Raw genomic sequence first — 15,964 nt, forward strand, 5'->3', positions numbered from 1 at the left:
CTGGGTGGTTACCCACGAAGCACGTTTTTTGGAGGGGATCCCCACTCCAGTTGCTAAACTTAAACCCTCTTCCTCCTTCTCATTGGAGCCTCCCTTTGTCTGCAACGGTGGAGCAGGAAGACCCCTACCGGGCCGGGGATGATGGGAATCTTCCCCCTGCCCTATGCTCCCTGTCAATCAGGTTTCCTTTCTTTACCCCGCCCCCGCCTCCCCTGCTTGTTGCTGTCTCTGAGCCCCTCATTTTTGGGAGTTAGCATTGCCGGCATCTCTTTCTCCTGAGCCCCTCATGCTGAGTAACTGTTGCCACCCAAGAGTTGTTTTAAAGTTAGGAATCTTTGGGGGATAGCCAATTAGCACCCCAATATGCCTCCCATGCCCTCACTTAAAGTGCAGAAGCCGCACCCCCCCTCCAAAGCCCCTGCAATTATCTATCAGCTTCTTTGAATCAACCAGAAGGAGAGAAGGGGATAGAATAGTGCAAAGATTAATGTCAGAGAAACAGGCACAAGTTTCCCATTAAAAGTGTGGTAAGTGGGTGTACAGATAGTCCTCAACCTACAATCACAATTGAGCCCAAAATTTATGTTGCTAAGTGAGAAATTTGTTAAATGAGTTTTGTCCCATTTTATGACTTTTCTTGCCACATTTGTTAAGTGAATCACTGCAGTTGTTAAATTAGTAACACGGTTGTTAAGTGAATCTGGCGTCCCCCATGGACTTCGCTTGTCAGAAGTTCGCCCAAGCAGATCACGTGACCCTGGGACACTGTGACCATCATAACTATGAATCAGTTGCCAAACATCTGAATGTAAATCACAAGACCCTGGGGATGCTGCAACAGTTATAAATGTGAAAAATGGTCATAAGTCACTTTTTTCAGTGCCGTTGTAACTTTGAACAGTCACTAAGTGAACTGTTGTAAGTCAAGGACTACCTGTACTTTATCACTTTTTTCCCTTTTTTTTTTTTTTTTTTTGGTTATCAAGTTTTGACACCTTGCTAGGTGACTGGTGGTACTCGGATATTGCCATATTCTAAAAGCGGTACAATGGGTGAAAAGGTTGAAAAGCCCTGCTCTAAGTGGTTTCCAGAGTCAGCATATTGCCCCCAGCAATCTGGGTCCTCATTTTATTTACCTCGGAAGGATGGAAGGCTGAGTCAACCTTGAGCTGGTCAGGATTGAACTCCTGGCAGTGAGCAGAGTTAGCCTGCAATACGGTATTCTAATCACTGCGCCACCACATCTCTTATAAATACATCTCTTATTTATACATACATACATACATACATACATACATACATACATACACACACACACACACACACACAAATACATATAAATACATATTTCTTCCTTGTCCTGTAATTGTTCCATTGAGGAGGTAGTTACTACATGTAAGAACTTATGAGACAAGATTTGATATGTTCACATTCTTTTGAACTATATTTCTACTGCATAGAGGTAGACATCTGAATATAGAAAGTATAATTTTTGTTTCCTATTTATAGCAAAAAGATGTATTCTTTAGCATTGCAAAGAAATATGGCTCTCAGCTCCTTAGTGGTCTTCAAACTTAATGTTATGAGCATTTATTGACATAGATTATAATAAACAATTATAATGAAATCCAGCTACCATTCATTGAAATGTTTATATAGAATGTTTATATATGTGCATTCTTTATCCTATTTCCTGTTCTAAAATTGTATTATATTTTCTTTTCTTTTTGTTTTTGTACTCAAATCAATTAAAGCAAACATTTTTTTTAAAAAATTGGGACAATGTAATTGTAACATAACCAAGCAATATATTCTTCCTTGCTCTTCTGTACCTGCCAGAATGAGCTACCTGTGGACTAAGCTGATGTTACCAAAGCCAGAGGGAAAAAATGCAGTAATCCTAAAGGCTCTAATGAGGCATGTAAAAGGTGAATGCTGTTGATGAAGCTAATGCAAGTTTTTTTCTCCCTCTTCTCTTGAATGCAGGTGGGCTATTCTCAGTTCCTTAAAGACTTTGAAAAGCCTCTTCAAGGGGCCACTCCTAGGCAGCCTGACAACCAACCCAGCAACTCTCCTGGAGATGAAAGCTTAACAGTTGGTAAGTGTTTGCTGAGAACTAAGAGTAGATAGAAAGAAACCTTGCATCATGGTTATGGTGAGATATTTTCCTTCTACTACTGGTAAATACTTTTCAAATATTTTGTCCATTTTTCTAATTTTTTTTAAAAGCAAAAAGAGGCTGAGTGCCAATTCACATTCTTAGGAATTGATGTGGTCTTCCTTGACTGTTAGCATTACATTCAGTGTCAAGGTTTAATGTTTACCCAGTATAAAAACCATGAGGCTTTGAGACTTTTTTAAGGGAGAGAGTCATGCTTTAAATAAATTTTTAGTGTATTCTTTCTGTGGAACTACAATTTTTTTTTCAAATAGATTTTAGGTTTATATCCTGTTTTTGCTAATTAACAAATTAGCATCTCTCTTTTCCTCAGATCAAGACAAGAAAGGAAACTTGCTGAAATGTGAGTTCTGTGGCAAATATGGCCCTGCCAGTCAGTTCCGTGGTTCCAAGAGGTTCTGTTCTGTAACATGTGCAAAGAGGTAGTAAAAATTGGATCTTCTTCTTGAAATGTATGACTCCTAAACAAGTAATTTAGAGTGTGAATGCCTAGATCCTAATAGAAAAGAAGTTTTATTTTATTTCTAACTAACAAAAATTCGTATTTATATCTGGTCATAATAGGTATAATGTGAGCTGCAGCCACCAACTACGTCTGCAAAGGAAAAAAATAAAAGAGCTCCAAGAAGCAAACTATGGTCGTCATCGACGTGGACCCCGGCGCAACAGCTCTGACATTGCTCGAGCCAAAATCCAGGGCAAGCATCACCAGGTGAGAATATAGAACCATTCCTTTTTTCTACCATGTTTAGGATAGGTGGAATTAATGTGTGCTTCTCTGTTTTTCTGTCATGGTCCTGGGAGGCATTTTCAAACAGGGACATCTAGAAATGAATCAAGATTGGGACCATGTGGTGTGAGGACAGAGCTTAATGAAGTTTATGGCACGGTGGAAATGGCTCTATCTTCCACTTTTTCTCAGAAACATTGCTTTAGTTGCTGTGAGAAATGAAGAGAAGCTATCAGGTTTGCTTACCACCTTATTTCCCTGCAGGACAACAGTGTGCCCAGCTACCTGAAGGACAGGAAAGACAGGGAATCTTCTAGACCTAGTTTGCCAAATAAGATGGTAATTATAGCCTGGGGCCAACAAGAAAGGATAGCATAGAATATAGCAGTTTGCATTGTACCTAGTGCATATTTTGTGATTCCATATAATAAACATCTTGTGAGTAGGCAAACCATCTGAAGGTAAGAGAGTGTTCACAACATGTTCAGTTTTTAAAATATGATATATAATTCTCAAAAGATGCTTCTGTTTTAAAGTATTTGAATTGGACTAACTGTTCATAAAATATGTCCAATGGCTGAAAAATTAAATTTAGAAGCATTAAAAACAGTCCCAAAATTCATGGATGAAGTCTTTGAAGATATTTTGAAAGAATAGAAATGTAATGGGGTATAATGCAATGTCAAAGTGAACATGTTAACCTCTTCTTTATTATAGTTTCTGTTATAAAGAAATTATTTTGCAAATATTTTTTTTCCTGACAACCTTAATCTCGATCAGGGCTAAGCAAAACTGACAAAACGACCTGCTGTTACAGTGAACATAATCTGTATAATTCGTTGTCAGTATTATAGGTTCTAAATCATACCCCCTGTAAGGGCCTGCCTCCCTCCTCCTACCAAGAAAGCAGAACTCTTGAAATACATGTCATTTCAACAGGAACTTTTATTGGCAGGTACAGATAGCAGGAAAGCTATCCCACCTGAATCAATAGGTTAAAGGAGCAATCGAAATCCCATCCCAACTGTCCTTCAGATGGGCCAATCCATAGGTGTCACTTTGCTGTGGGAATGAACAGATAAGGTGCCTCTTCTCAAGGTTGTTAGGTCTCCACAGCTTTCTCCCTCTGCTCGGAGATAAGGCAGATGGCCTGGAGGCACGTTCCAGTCACACCCCAAAGCGGGCACATCAAAGTAGATAGATCAAAGCAGAGACAGTATCTCCCTCCCAGTACTGCAAGGGTCCCCGTGACTCCCCTGCCAGGAGAATGGCAGAACCCAAAAAAGGACGATATATGGGAATTTGAGAATATACAGTTCTGACATGCCGCCCCTCTAGAAAAATGAGAGGTCCACCTGGAGAAAGAATAGAATAGCACAGAACAGAACAGAACGTTGGTGGTCTTCTAGTCCAGCCCCCTGCTCAAGCAGGAGAACCTATACCAGGGGTAGGCAACCCAAAACACTCGAAGAGCCACTTGGACCCGTTTCCCACCCAAAACAAAACACTGGGAGCCGCAAAACCCTTTTGACATCTAAAATGAAGATAACACTGCATATATTCTGTTTGTGTGTGTGTGTGTGTGTGTGTGTGAGAGAGAGAGAGAGAGAGAGAGAGAGAGAGGCACTTGTGCTTCCTCTCCTCTCCCTCTTTCCTCTCCCTCTTTCTTTCCTCTCTCCCCCTCTCTTTCCTCTCTCTCTCTTTCCTCTCCCTCTTTCCTTTCCCTCTCTCTCTTTTCTCTCCCCCTCTCTTTCCTCTCTCTCTCTTTCCTCCCCTCTCTTTCCTTTCCCTCTTTTTCTTCTCTCCCTCTCTTCTCTCCCCCACTCTCTCTCCTCTCTGTCTTCTCTCTCTTCTCTCTCTCTCTCATCTCTCTTTCTCTTCTCTCTTTCTTCTCTGTCTCTCCTTCTGGAGAGGAAAATTTTATCCAGATCTCATTTAGACGTGACTCTCTCATAAACATAGTGTGAAATCCTTGTCTGAGAGAGAGACAGACAGACAGACAGAGAGAGGGAGGGAGGGAGGCTGGGTTTCCACTGAGCGTTATCTCTTCGGCAGCATTACTGGGCCCTATCCACCTCTTTTCATAGGCTCCTGATAGATATGACAGCCAAGAGGGGTGTCTGCTTTGTTGCAGGACTGGCGGACGGGAAAAGGTGGACTTTGGGCTCCTGCCAAGGCCACACATGAGCCCCCCACCCCAACCCGGAGGCTGTCAATGTCGGTTCTATCTGCCTGAGAAAATAGCTCTTGACAAGATCAGTTTTCAGCCGTTTGTGGGAGCTTCTTCCATTCTGCAGGCCCAGCCGAGTGAGCGGCTCTTTGGCAGATAATCCACCTGCGACCAACAGCCTGGCAGTAGGATGGGGGTCTCTCTGTCTCCCCCCACTCCCCAATTAGCATTCTCCCTGCTTAACCAGAAGAAGAAGCTTGGCCAGCTCGGCTGCCCAGGGAGCGGCCCAGGGATGGCAGAGGAAGCGATGCCCCCACCGGCCGCCGGAACTGCCGCCCGGCCCGGGGCGACGCATGGCCGGTTCTGGCCCAGGGCCGGCCCAGGAACAATGTCCCCGCCAGCCACTGCCGCCCGGCCTGGGGTAACGCGTGGTCGGCTCAGCGGCCCAGAAATGATGCCCCTGCCAGCTGCCGCCCGGCCCGTGGCAACATGTGGCCGGCACAGCGGCCTGGGACGGCCCAGGAACGATGCTCCCATCAGCCACCACCCCAGCCGGGACTGCCGCCCAGCCCCGGGTAACACGTGGCCAGCACAGCGGCCTGGGACGGCCCAGGAACGATGCCCTCGCTGGCCGCCGCCCCAGCCGGGACTGCCACCCAGGGCGACACGTGGCCGGCTCAGTGGCCCGGGGACGGCCCAAAAACCGATGCCCCCAAAGGCCGCCGCCCCAGCCGGGACTGCCGCCCGGCACGGGGCAACACATGGCCAGCTCAGTGGCCCAGGGATGGCCCAGGAACGATGCCCCTGCCAACTGCCGCCCCAGCTGGGACTGCCACCCAGTTCTGGGCGATGCATGGCTGGCTTAGCGCCCCAGGGACGGCCCAGGAACGATGCCCCCGCCAGCCCGGGGACGGCCCAGAAACCGATGCCTTTGCCGGCCACCACCCCAGCCGGTACTGCCGACCGGTCTGGGGTGACGCATGGCCGGCTCGGCTGCCCCTCCGCCTGGTACAGGTAAGCTGGGAGGGGGCCGCGCCACCTGGCCCACGGCCCCTTTACTGCGGCGCTCCGCGAACTCGAAGCCCCCTCCCTCCCCCCCGCCACTCATCCTCCATCTCCAGCTCTGCTGCTGCTTGGGCAATGGGCCGCGGCTTGCGGGAGGGCTGGCCCGCTCAGCGGCTCCGCTGGGCCGCTCCCAGCGGGGATCCCGGGGCTTCCCTGTGTGGCTCCCCGGCCACGTGCACCTTGGATGGGACCAGCCCGGGAAAAGGACTTCCTGGCCACCCTTCTCCCAGGGGGCGGGGCAACCAGGCTCAGGGCCAATCAGGAGCTCTGCGAGGGGGCAAGTCTGCATGTGAGAGAGAGAGAGACAAGGGAAGTGCAAGTGCCTCTCTGTCTCTCTGTCTCTCTCTCTCTCTCTCTCTCTCTCTCTCTCTCTCTCTCTCTGTGCAAATGGCGGAGGAGGCTCCGGAGCCGCAGGAGATAGCTCAAAGAGCCGCATGCGGCTCCGGAGCTGTGTGTTGCCGACCCATGCTCTAGAATGAATACCAAATCATCTGCAAATGCTTGCAGTTTGAAGGTTTCACCTTTTATTTTCAATCCTTTAATTTCTTGATCTTGTCTATTGTTTCTATTTAAAACTTCCAAAGTTAAGATAATTGGCAATGGGGATAATGGACATCCTTGTCTTGTGCCTTTTCATTTATCACAATTCTCTGTGTAATCCCCATTTACAATTACTTTTGCTGTTTGTTTCTGATATATTGTCTGAATTGTATTTATAAAGTTTTGACCAAAGTCCATTGTTTTTAGTTGTTGAATCATAAATTGTCAAGAAACATTATCGAATGCCTTTTGGGCGTCTAAAAATACTAGTGCCAGTTGTTTCCCTAGATGAAGTTCATAATATTCCAATATATCTAGTATTACCCTCAAATTATTTTTTATCTGTCCCTTTGGCAAAAATCCATTTTGATCTGGGTGTATAAATTCAGTCAAATATCTTTTCAGCCTCTCAGCTATTATTGAAGTAAAGATTTTATAGTCCACATTCAGTAGTGATATCGGTCTATAGTTTTTGATCTGAGTCAAATCTGAGTCCTCTTTTGGTATCAAAGTAACATTAGCTTCTGTCCATGTATTTGGGAGTTTTGCCAATAAAAGTTCATTACATACATTTTTCAATAGTGAATTTAATATATTTTGTAAATATTTTTAAAACTCTGCCAGATGCCCATCTGGTCCCGGTGGTTTTTTCATTTTTTAGTCTTTTTATTGCCTATGTCAATTCCATCATTGTTATTTTTTCATTTAACATTGTCTTAAAGTTTTCTGGAATTTTTGGTAAATTATTTTCTTCCATATATTGAGTCATTTTCTCCCATGGAGTTTCTTCCTTATCATACAGTTTCTCATAGTATTCTTTAATTATCTTTTTTATTGCTTCATTTTTAAATTGTAAACAGACTTTTTCATCTACTAAATTGTTTATCAATTTTTTTCTCTTTCTGTTTTTTAAGTTTATAAGCTAACCATCTTCCTGGTTTGTTTGCATTTTCAAAGAAGTTTTGCTTTGTCCTTTTAATTTGTTGTGCCAATTTTTCTGATTCTATTACATTTAATTTATGTTTTATTATTTCCATTTGTCATTTCAATATTTTCTTTTATGGGTTTATTTGTAGTTCAAGTTCTATTTTTTTAAATTCTTTTCTTAACAACTGACATTGTTGTCTCTTTTCTTTATTTTTTTCCGCCATGTATGTTATCGCTACACCTCGAAAATATGCTTTGGTTGCATCCCATATATTTTGTAATGTTGTATCTTCTTTTTTATTTTCTTTAAAGAAAAATTCCATTTCTTTTGTTGCTATGTCTATAAATTCTTTCTCTTATACTATAGATTGATTCAAGGTCCATCTTAATTTTTTCTGCATTCCTTTCCATGCCATTTTTAAGGGGTTATGATCTGACCAAGTACCTAATTCTATTTCAATTTCCTGCATATTAACCCTTAATTCAGGTGTCATCCAAATCATATTAATTCTAGACCAAGATTTATGACTATTAGAATAAAATGTGTATTGTGATTTTCCTGGATTCGTTTCTGTTCAGATACCTTGTATATCAATTTCCTCTATTATATTGAAAAAAGTCTTAGGTAATCTTTTTCTTCCTTGTTTCCCTGATTTACTGCTTTTATAGTCTAATGTCCCATCTACTATTGCATTGAAATCCCCAATAAAGCATATATTTTGGTATTCCATTTCTACTATTTTTCTATGAAGGTTTTGATAAAATTCTTCTTGATTATTATTTGGTGCATATATTGCTACCAAAAGTATCTGGTTTTGATTTAAAAATATTTCTACCATTAATATTCTTCCTTCTTCATCTGCATAAATCATTTTGGAATCTATTGTCTCTTTGACATACATAACTACTACTCTTTTTTTGTTGAGCTGATGTATAATAAAATTTTCCAAGTTTTGGATTTTCCAAAAATTTATGATGATGTTTTTTTATGTATGTCTCTTGCAAACAAATTATATCAATATTTAATTTCTGTAGTTGTTTGAAAATTCCTTTCCTTTTTGATGGGGAATTCAATCCATTTATATTCACTGAAAAAAATCCATTTTCCTTCTCCTCTGCTCTCTTACTATTCCCTCATCTTCTTGATTCATCTTCTCTTTTTCCTCTTCCACTTGTGTAATTGTTTCCTCTATTGTTTGTTCTGTCTGTTTCTGGCTAGCGCCCATGTTTCTCCCCTCCCCCCAGGAGAATGGCAGAACCCACAGAAACATAGAAAAAAGAAATCACCCCCCTCCCAATAACTGGGTTCTGACACCAGGATTGTATTAGCTTTTTTGGTTGCTGCTGCACACTGCTGGCTCATTGTCAAGTGATTGTCCACTAGGACTCCAAGGTCCCTCTCATAGTTACTGTCTTTAAGCAAAGTCTTGCCCAATCTGTACTTGTACCTTTGTTTTGTTTTTTTAAAAGTTTTATTATTATTTTAAACAGAGTTCAATAATAATTATTCAACAAAGACATGTTGTCTGAATATCTTATTCACTAATACAAATTAAATTCCTAATCCCTAAATCTTTTCTCTAATAATTGATAAAATAGGTCCCAAGTTTGAAAATATTCTGTTTCTTCTTTTTCTTTCAACCTTAAAGTAAGTCTGTCCATTTCCACGCAGTCTAATATTTTTTTGATTATTTCTTCTTCTGGTGGTATTTCTTCGTTTTTCCAATATTGTGCAAATATAATTCTTGCCACTGTTTTTGAGCCAGGTCTTGCCTAAACTGTACTTCTACCTTTGATTTTTTTCTACCTAAATGTAAAACTTTGCTTTTCTCCACATTAAAATTCATTTTGTTGGATAGGGCTCATTGTTTAAGTTGGTCAAGATCTTTTTGGATCCTGAGTTTGTCTTCTGGGGTGTTGGCTATTCCAGCCAGTTTAGTATCATCTGCAAATTTTATGAGTTCCCCTTCAGTTCCCTTGTCTAAGTCATTTATGAAGATGTTGAAGAGTACTGGGCCTAAGACGGAACCTTGTGGTACCCTACTGCTTACTTCTCTCCATGTAGATGTAGTGCCATTGAGGACTACTCGTTGAGTACGGTTTGTCAGCCAGCTACAGATCCATCTGGTGGTGATGTTGTCTATTCCAACCTTTTTTTAGCTTACCAAGGAGTAGGTTGTGGTCCACTTTGTCAAATGCCTTACTGAAATCTAGGTATACTACGTCCACTGCATTTCTCTGGTCTACTAGTTTGGTCACTTTATCGAAGAATGAGATGAGATTGGTTTGGCATGATCTGTTTTTAACAAATCCGTGCTGGCTGCTAGTTATGACTTTGTTTCTAGTTGTTTGCAGATTTGTTTTTTGATTATCTTTTCTAGGATCTTCCCAGGTATTGATGTTAAACTGATTGGTCTGTAGTTTCCTGGATTCATTTTTTTTCCCTTTCTTGAAGATGGGGACCACATCAGCCCTTTCCCAATCCTCTGGTACTTCCCCAGTGCTCCAGGATTTTTGAAAGGTGTGGTGCAATGGTTCTGAGATAACATCTGCCAGCTCTTTCAGAATTCTGGGATGTAATCTGTCAGGTCCTGGTGATTTATATTTGTCAAGGTTGGATAGGTGTTCTCTTACCATTTTCTTGCTTATTATGATTTTTGTTTCTAGTATGTCTTTTGCAGTGTTTTTTGTTTGTTTGTTGGGCTATGGTTTCTTTTTGTGTGAAGACTAATGAAAAGTATGAATTAAGCAGCTCTGTTTTCTCCCTGTTGCCTGTTACTTCCTTGCCATCTTCTCTCTTTAGTGGATCTACAGTTTCCTTGACTTTTTTCTTTTTTCTTTCTTTTTTTTTTTGAACAAAGTTTTATTAATTTTTATAATTAAACAACAAATTCCAATATGATGCATTTACATACACAAGCAATAAAAAATAATCCAAATCAATACATTTTCGGAGACGCTCGGCGGTCCCTGCCTTGCCTCCACCCTCATTCACTTTCCTGTCCTTCCTCCCTCTAATCCCACATCCTCTCCACCTTCCTCCTTTCCACCTACCTACATCCCCTCTCCCTTCTTAACCGCCTCTTCGAGTGCAGTTTGGGGTGCCAGCCGAGCATCTCCTCTTTTCAATACAATTATTATTTACCTATATCATATAAATACATCAATTTTTATAATTTCAATCCCCTAATCCTCTTCACCCCTCCCCCCCTGACTTCCCAGAGCTGAGTACAGGATTAAACATATAGTAATCCAAGTTTAACCCATACAACCCAATCATAATATAAACAAGTATAAACTTACTTTAACTCTAAAATACAATCACCTTAACTATGAACTATATATGTAAATTATATATAAAAATATTTATAAATAACAATAATTAATCAAAAGCTATATGATAATTGTTCATTTCATATTTTCTCTGAATATAATCTATCCATCTTCTCCATACCAAAATAAATTTCTCTTGATATTGATCCTTCAGGTATGCAGATATTTTTGCCATTTCTGCAAAATATGAAACTTTCTGTCTCCAATCATCCATATTCGGTAATGTCTCCTTTTTCCAATTTTGAGCAATCAGTATCCTTGCTGCTGTTATACAGTACAACATCAAATTCACTTCTTTTGAATCCAGATTGTCCATAATGCCCAATAGAAATAATTGCGGTGTAAATTTTATCTTCTTCTTAAAAATCTGTTGAAGATTCCACCAAATCTTAATCCAAAAAGCTTTAACATCCCTACATGTCCACCAAATATGATAATAAGTTGCATCCAAATTACCACATCTCCAACATTTTGGCTGCAAGTTCGGATACATGCAAGACAGTTTTTGAGGGTCCAAATGCCATCTATAAAACATTTTATAAAAATTTTCCCTTAAATTCTGTGCTTGAGTGAACTTGACATTTCTCACCCAAATTATTTCCCATGTTTCTAACATAATTGACTTTTGAGTATTTTGAGCCCATTTAATCATACAATCTTTAACTAATTCTGTTTCCGAATCAAGTTCTATCAAAACACTATATATTCTCCTAATATGAGCTCTACTTTGATCTTTAATCTGTTTTATCAAGTTCACATCTTCTAATGCCAAGCCTGACTTTTGATCTATGCACCATCTCTCCACCAACTGGCTATATAGGAACCAGGACTGGAGAATATTATCTTGTCTCAATTCATCCAATAATTTAATTTGCCAGTCCTGTCCCCTTAAAATAAGAAGATCCTTATACACAATTCCCTTTAATTTAACTCCCCTTGTAGTTCCTTGTATTGCATGTTCCGGAATAGCCCACATTGGGATTTTAAAACTTAACTTATAATGATACTTTTTCCAAACTCTCAAAAGTGCAATTCTTAAAATGTGTGACCTAAAAACATGATCAACTTTCTTGTCAAAAAATAAATAAGCATGCCAACCATAAAATAAATCCCAACCTTCAAGAGTCAATATATCTCTATTAGTTAAATTAATCCAATCACTAATCCAAGTTAAAACCACCGCATCATAATATAATTTTAAATTTGGGGCTTTAAGTCCCCCCCTTTCCCATGCATCTTGCAGAATTTTAAATTTAACCCTCGGTTTTTTCCCCTGCCAGATGACCCTATTGACACCTCTTTGCCACTCTTCCAAATTTAAATCCTTTTTTAAAATAGGTATCATCTGAAACGAAAAAAGAAACTTAAGAAGGACATTCATTTTAACCACTGAAATTCTCCCTAATAATGACAAATGCAACTTTTTCCAGTCATTTAAATCCTTTTGAACTTTTATCCATAACTTATCATAATTATTCTTATACAATTTAACATTAGAGGCAGTAATATAAACACCCAAGTACTTCACCTTTTTCACTATTTCAAAACCAGTTAGGTTACTTAAAGTCTCTTTATCTTTCAAAAGCATATTTTTGGATAATATTTTAGTCTTATTATTATTTACTTTAAATCCCGAAACTTTCCCATACTGTGTCAAAATCTGTATCAGATGTCTTGTCGAATCAGTTGGTTGCATTAAGGTAAAAACCAAATCATCAGCAAAAGCGCTAAGCTTATAGTCATTCTTACCCAAAGTTATTCCTTTTATAATCGATGATTCACGAACCTGTATTAATAAAATCTCTAAAGTCAATATGAACAATAAAGGTTACAAAGGGCATCCTTGCCTCGTACCTTTCTCAATTTTAATTAAGTCTGTCAATCCTCCATTTACTACCACCTGCACTGATTGTTGTTGGTAGATAGCCTTTAACGCTGATGAGAATCTGTCCCCAAAATTCATTTTGTCCACCACTCGTAATAAAAATTGCCAGTCCAACTTATCAAAGGCCTTTTCAGCATCCAAAAAAATAAGAACCGCCAGGATTTGGTTATTTTTATCCAGATATTCCAACACATTTACAATTTGTCTAACATTGTTCTTCATATATCTACCAGTTATAAATCCAGACTGATCCACATGAATAATCCGTTTTAATATTTGCATTAATCTATTAGCTAAGATTTTTGCAAAGATCTTATAATCCGTATTTAATAAAGATATTGGCCTATAATGTTTAGGCTGTGTCAAATCTTGATCCTCCTTAGGTATGAGTGAAATAATTGCACTCCTCCATGATGGTGGCATTTCTTCTAACAAAATGCTATTAAAAAGACATCTCAAAGGTTCTAACATTTCTTCAGACAATATTTTATAATAAATTGCTGTTAGCCCATCTGTATAGGCTTTACCAACCTTCAATTGTTTAATTGCCTCAGTGACATCCAATACAATCGGACAGTTCATCATTCCTTTTTGGTCATCTGAGAGTCTAGGAAAATTTACTTGTTGAAGATAGCTGTCTATTTCAGAAATTTGTATATTATCAGAGGCATATAATTTTGAAAAATATTCCGAAAAAGCCTTTTTAATCAAATCTTGCTGAAAAACCTCTTTACCTTTATAATTTATTTTCTCTATAACTCTTTGTTTTTGTTTCTTTCGTAATTGATAAGCTAACAACCTTCCAGGTTTGTCTGCGTTACAAAATGTGTTATGTTTCATATATCTCAAGTTAACTGCCACTTGATCAGCCATTAACATGTTAAACTGTTCTTTCAACATTGCAATAGATACCTTTAAATTATTATCCATTGGATTTAAGGAGAAAGCTTTTTCTTTTGCCTTTATTTCTTGTTCTAAGNTATTCATATTCAACATAAAAAAGTCCTTTAAGTAATCTTTAAGTTTCTGTACATTAGTTTCATATTTTAATAAGTTCTCATTTAATCTCCAAGTCCTTTTACTTCCACCATCCATTAAAAATTCCATCCATACAGGGCTATGATCTGATAAAGTCCTAGGAAAAATCTTCACTTTTTTAACCCTAGAGATCAAATCACTAGTAATCAAAATAAAGTCAATTCTAGAGTGAGATTGATGTCTATCTGAAAAAAAAGTAAAATCACTTTCTCCTATATTCCAATCTCGCCATATGTCTTTTAACTCCAAATCCTCTTGCAATGCAAAAAAACTTTTAGGCAATTTGGTTTGAGTTGAAGCTTTAGAAAAAGTTTTTTTTATCTCTTTTAGGGTCTATTACACCATTCCAATCTCCCATCATAATAATAGATTTATAATCCAATTGTATTATCTTTTGATGTAAAAAACTGTAGAAATGTTTCTGCTGTTGGTATTGGTTAGCTGCATATATGCCAGCAACAAGACACTTTTTCCCATTCAATAAAAGTTCAATAAGCACAAATCTTCCTTCGATATCTGATTCTATTAACTTTGGCAGTAACTCTTTTTTAACATAAAAAACTATACCTGCTTTTTTCTTTGGTGCAGGGGCTATAAAATGTAGACCCAATTTGGAGTTTGCCAAATATTTTTGATCTTTTGATGCAATATGAGTTTCTTGTAGACATATGATATCATTTTTGTATTGTTTCAGATAGTGAAATATTTTCTTCCTTTTCTGTGGTGAGTTCAGTCCATTAACATTTAAAGTCATTAACTTAACCATCTTTCGGCTTTTGGAGCTTCTGAATCATTCCTTACAGGTCTGTCATAACAGATCTTTTGGGTCTGGCCCCTCCCACTGGCTCTGAGGTAAAGGAATATGTTTGAGGCGCAGATTCTTTTTGTTGTTCTCTTTCCCTTCGTTTATGCGCTGCACGTGTCATCCTCTGCTCTTTTGAATCAGCTTTCACCTCCATCAGTTGCTGACTCTGGGAATCAACTGCAGGCAACGATGTAGCTCCAGGCATCTCTACAACCAATTGTTCCACTTCTTCCATTCCTTTAGTTGGTGACATAGGAGATGAATCTGCTTTCAGAACCATTAAGTAAAAATCTTTGGCCTTCTGAACTGTGTCAAGTTTATAACGATTCCCAGCATAATTCAAAACCAGTCCAACAGGTATCTCCCATGTAAAAGGCACTTGTCTTTTCTTTAACTCCTGAGCCAGAAAAGCAAATTCCTTTCTTTTTTTTTAAATTTTTGAAGGTATCTCTTTCAAAATTATAACATCTTGAGCAGCAATCTGAAATCTCTGTTGATAAAAAGCTTGTATGATATCATTTCGACGTGTTTTTCTGGAGAAATAACCACATCTCTAGGCAAATTTCTCTGATGTGCCACCCATGAGTTTACTCTATATGGTTTTTCGATTTCTCCATATATAATTTCAGGATCAGAGTCAAAAACCAGGGCTAGAGCAGCTGCTACCTCCTCCCTCAATTTCTCCTGTAAGTTCTCTTTAAGGCCTCTAATTCTTATGGCATGTTCCATTTCTCTGTACTGTGACATTACAATATCATTTTGAACAATCTCCACACCATCTTCTATTTTCTCTAATCTCTCCTCCATACCCTCCATCTTCACCACCACTTCATCCACATGTCCCTCTAAACGATCCACATGAAAAGCAAAACCTTGAAAAATTTGGGACATGTTTTCACACAATTCATCATTTTTCTTACCAAGAAGTTCTTCTGTTTCAGCTCTCATCTGTTGTACTATCTGTTTAGAAATTTGTGCCAGAGAGTCCTGCAAATCTTTAAGAGAAATATAAGGAGGAGGGGAGGGTGGGGGAGTTTTAGCTTTCTGTTGTGTGGGTTGTATAGCTGGTGAGGGAGTAGCTGCTTTAGGTACAGCACCTGGAGGAAACAGTCTATCTAGACCCTCTCCAGTCGGGCTTCAGGCCGGGTTACAGCACGGAAACGGCATTGGTCACGTTGGTTAATGATCTCTGGAGGGCCCGGGACAGGGGTTATTCCTCTGTCCTAGTTCTTTTGGACCTCTCGGCGGCTTTTGATACCGTGGACCACGGTATCATGCTGCGGCGGTTGGGT

The 15,964-nt window shown here is 39.4% G+C and overlaps 1 protein-coding gene across 1 annotated transcript in view; it reads left to right on the forward strand.

The window, feature by feature from the left end:
- Window positions 1-15,964, forward strand: part of PHC1 (polyhomeotic homolog 1) — a 126,712-nt gene that overhangs the window by 51,454 nt on the left and 59,294 nt on the right. The window contains exons 10-12 of the mRNA XM_015824877.1: window positions 1,987-2,098; window positions 2,493-2,601; window positions 2,744-2,891. Of these exons, the coding sequence (XP_015680363.1) occupies window positions 1,987-2,098; window positions 2,493-2,601; window positions 2,744-2,891 (369 nt within the window). The remainder of the gene's footprint in view (window positions 1-1,986; window positions 2,099-2,492; window positions 2,602-2,743; window positions 2,892-15,964) is intronic.

The sequence above is a fragment of the Protobothrops mucrosquamatus genome, unplaced genomic scaffold, assembly GCF_001527695.2.
Source record: "Protobothrops mucrosquamatus isolate PMUCROS unplaced genomic scaffold, P.Mucros_1.0 scaffold2402, whole genome shotgun sequence".
NCBI lineage: Eukaryota > Metazoa > Chordata > Lepidosauria > Squamata > Viperidae > Protobothrops > Protobothrops mucrosquamatus.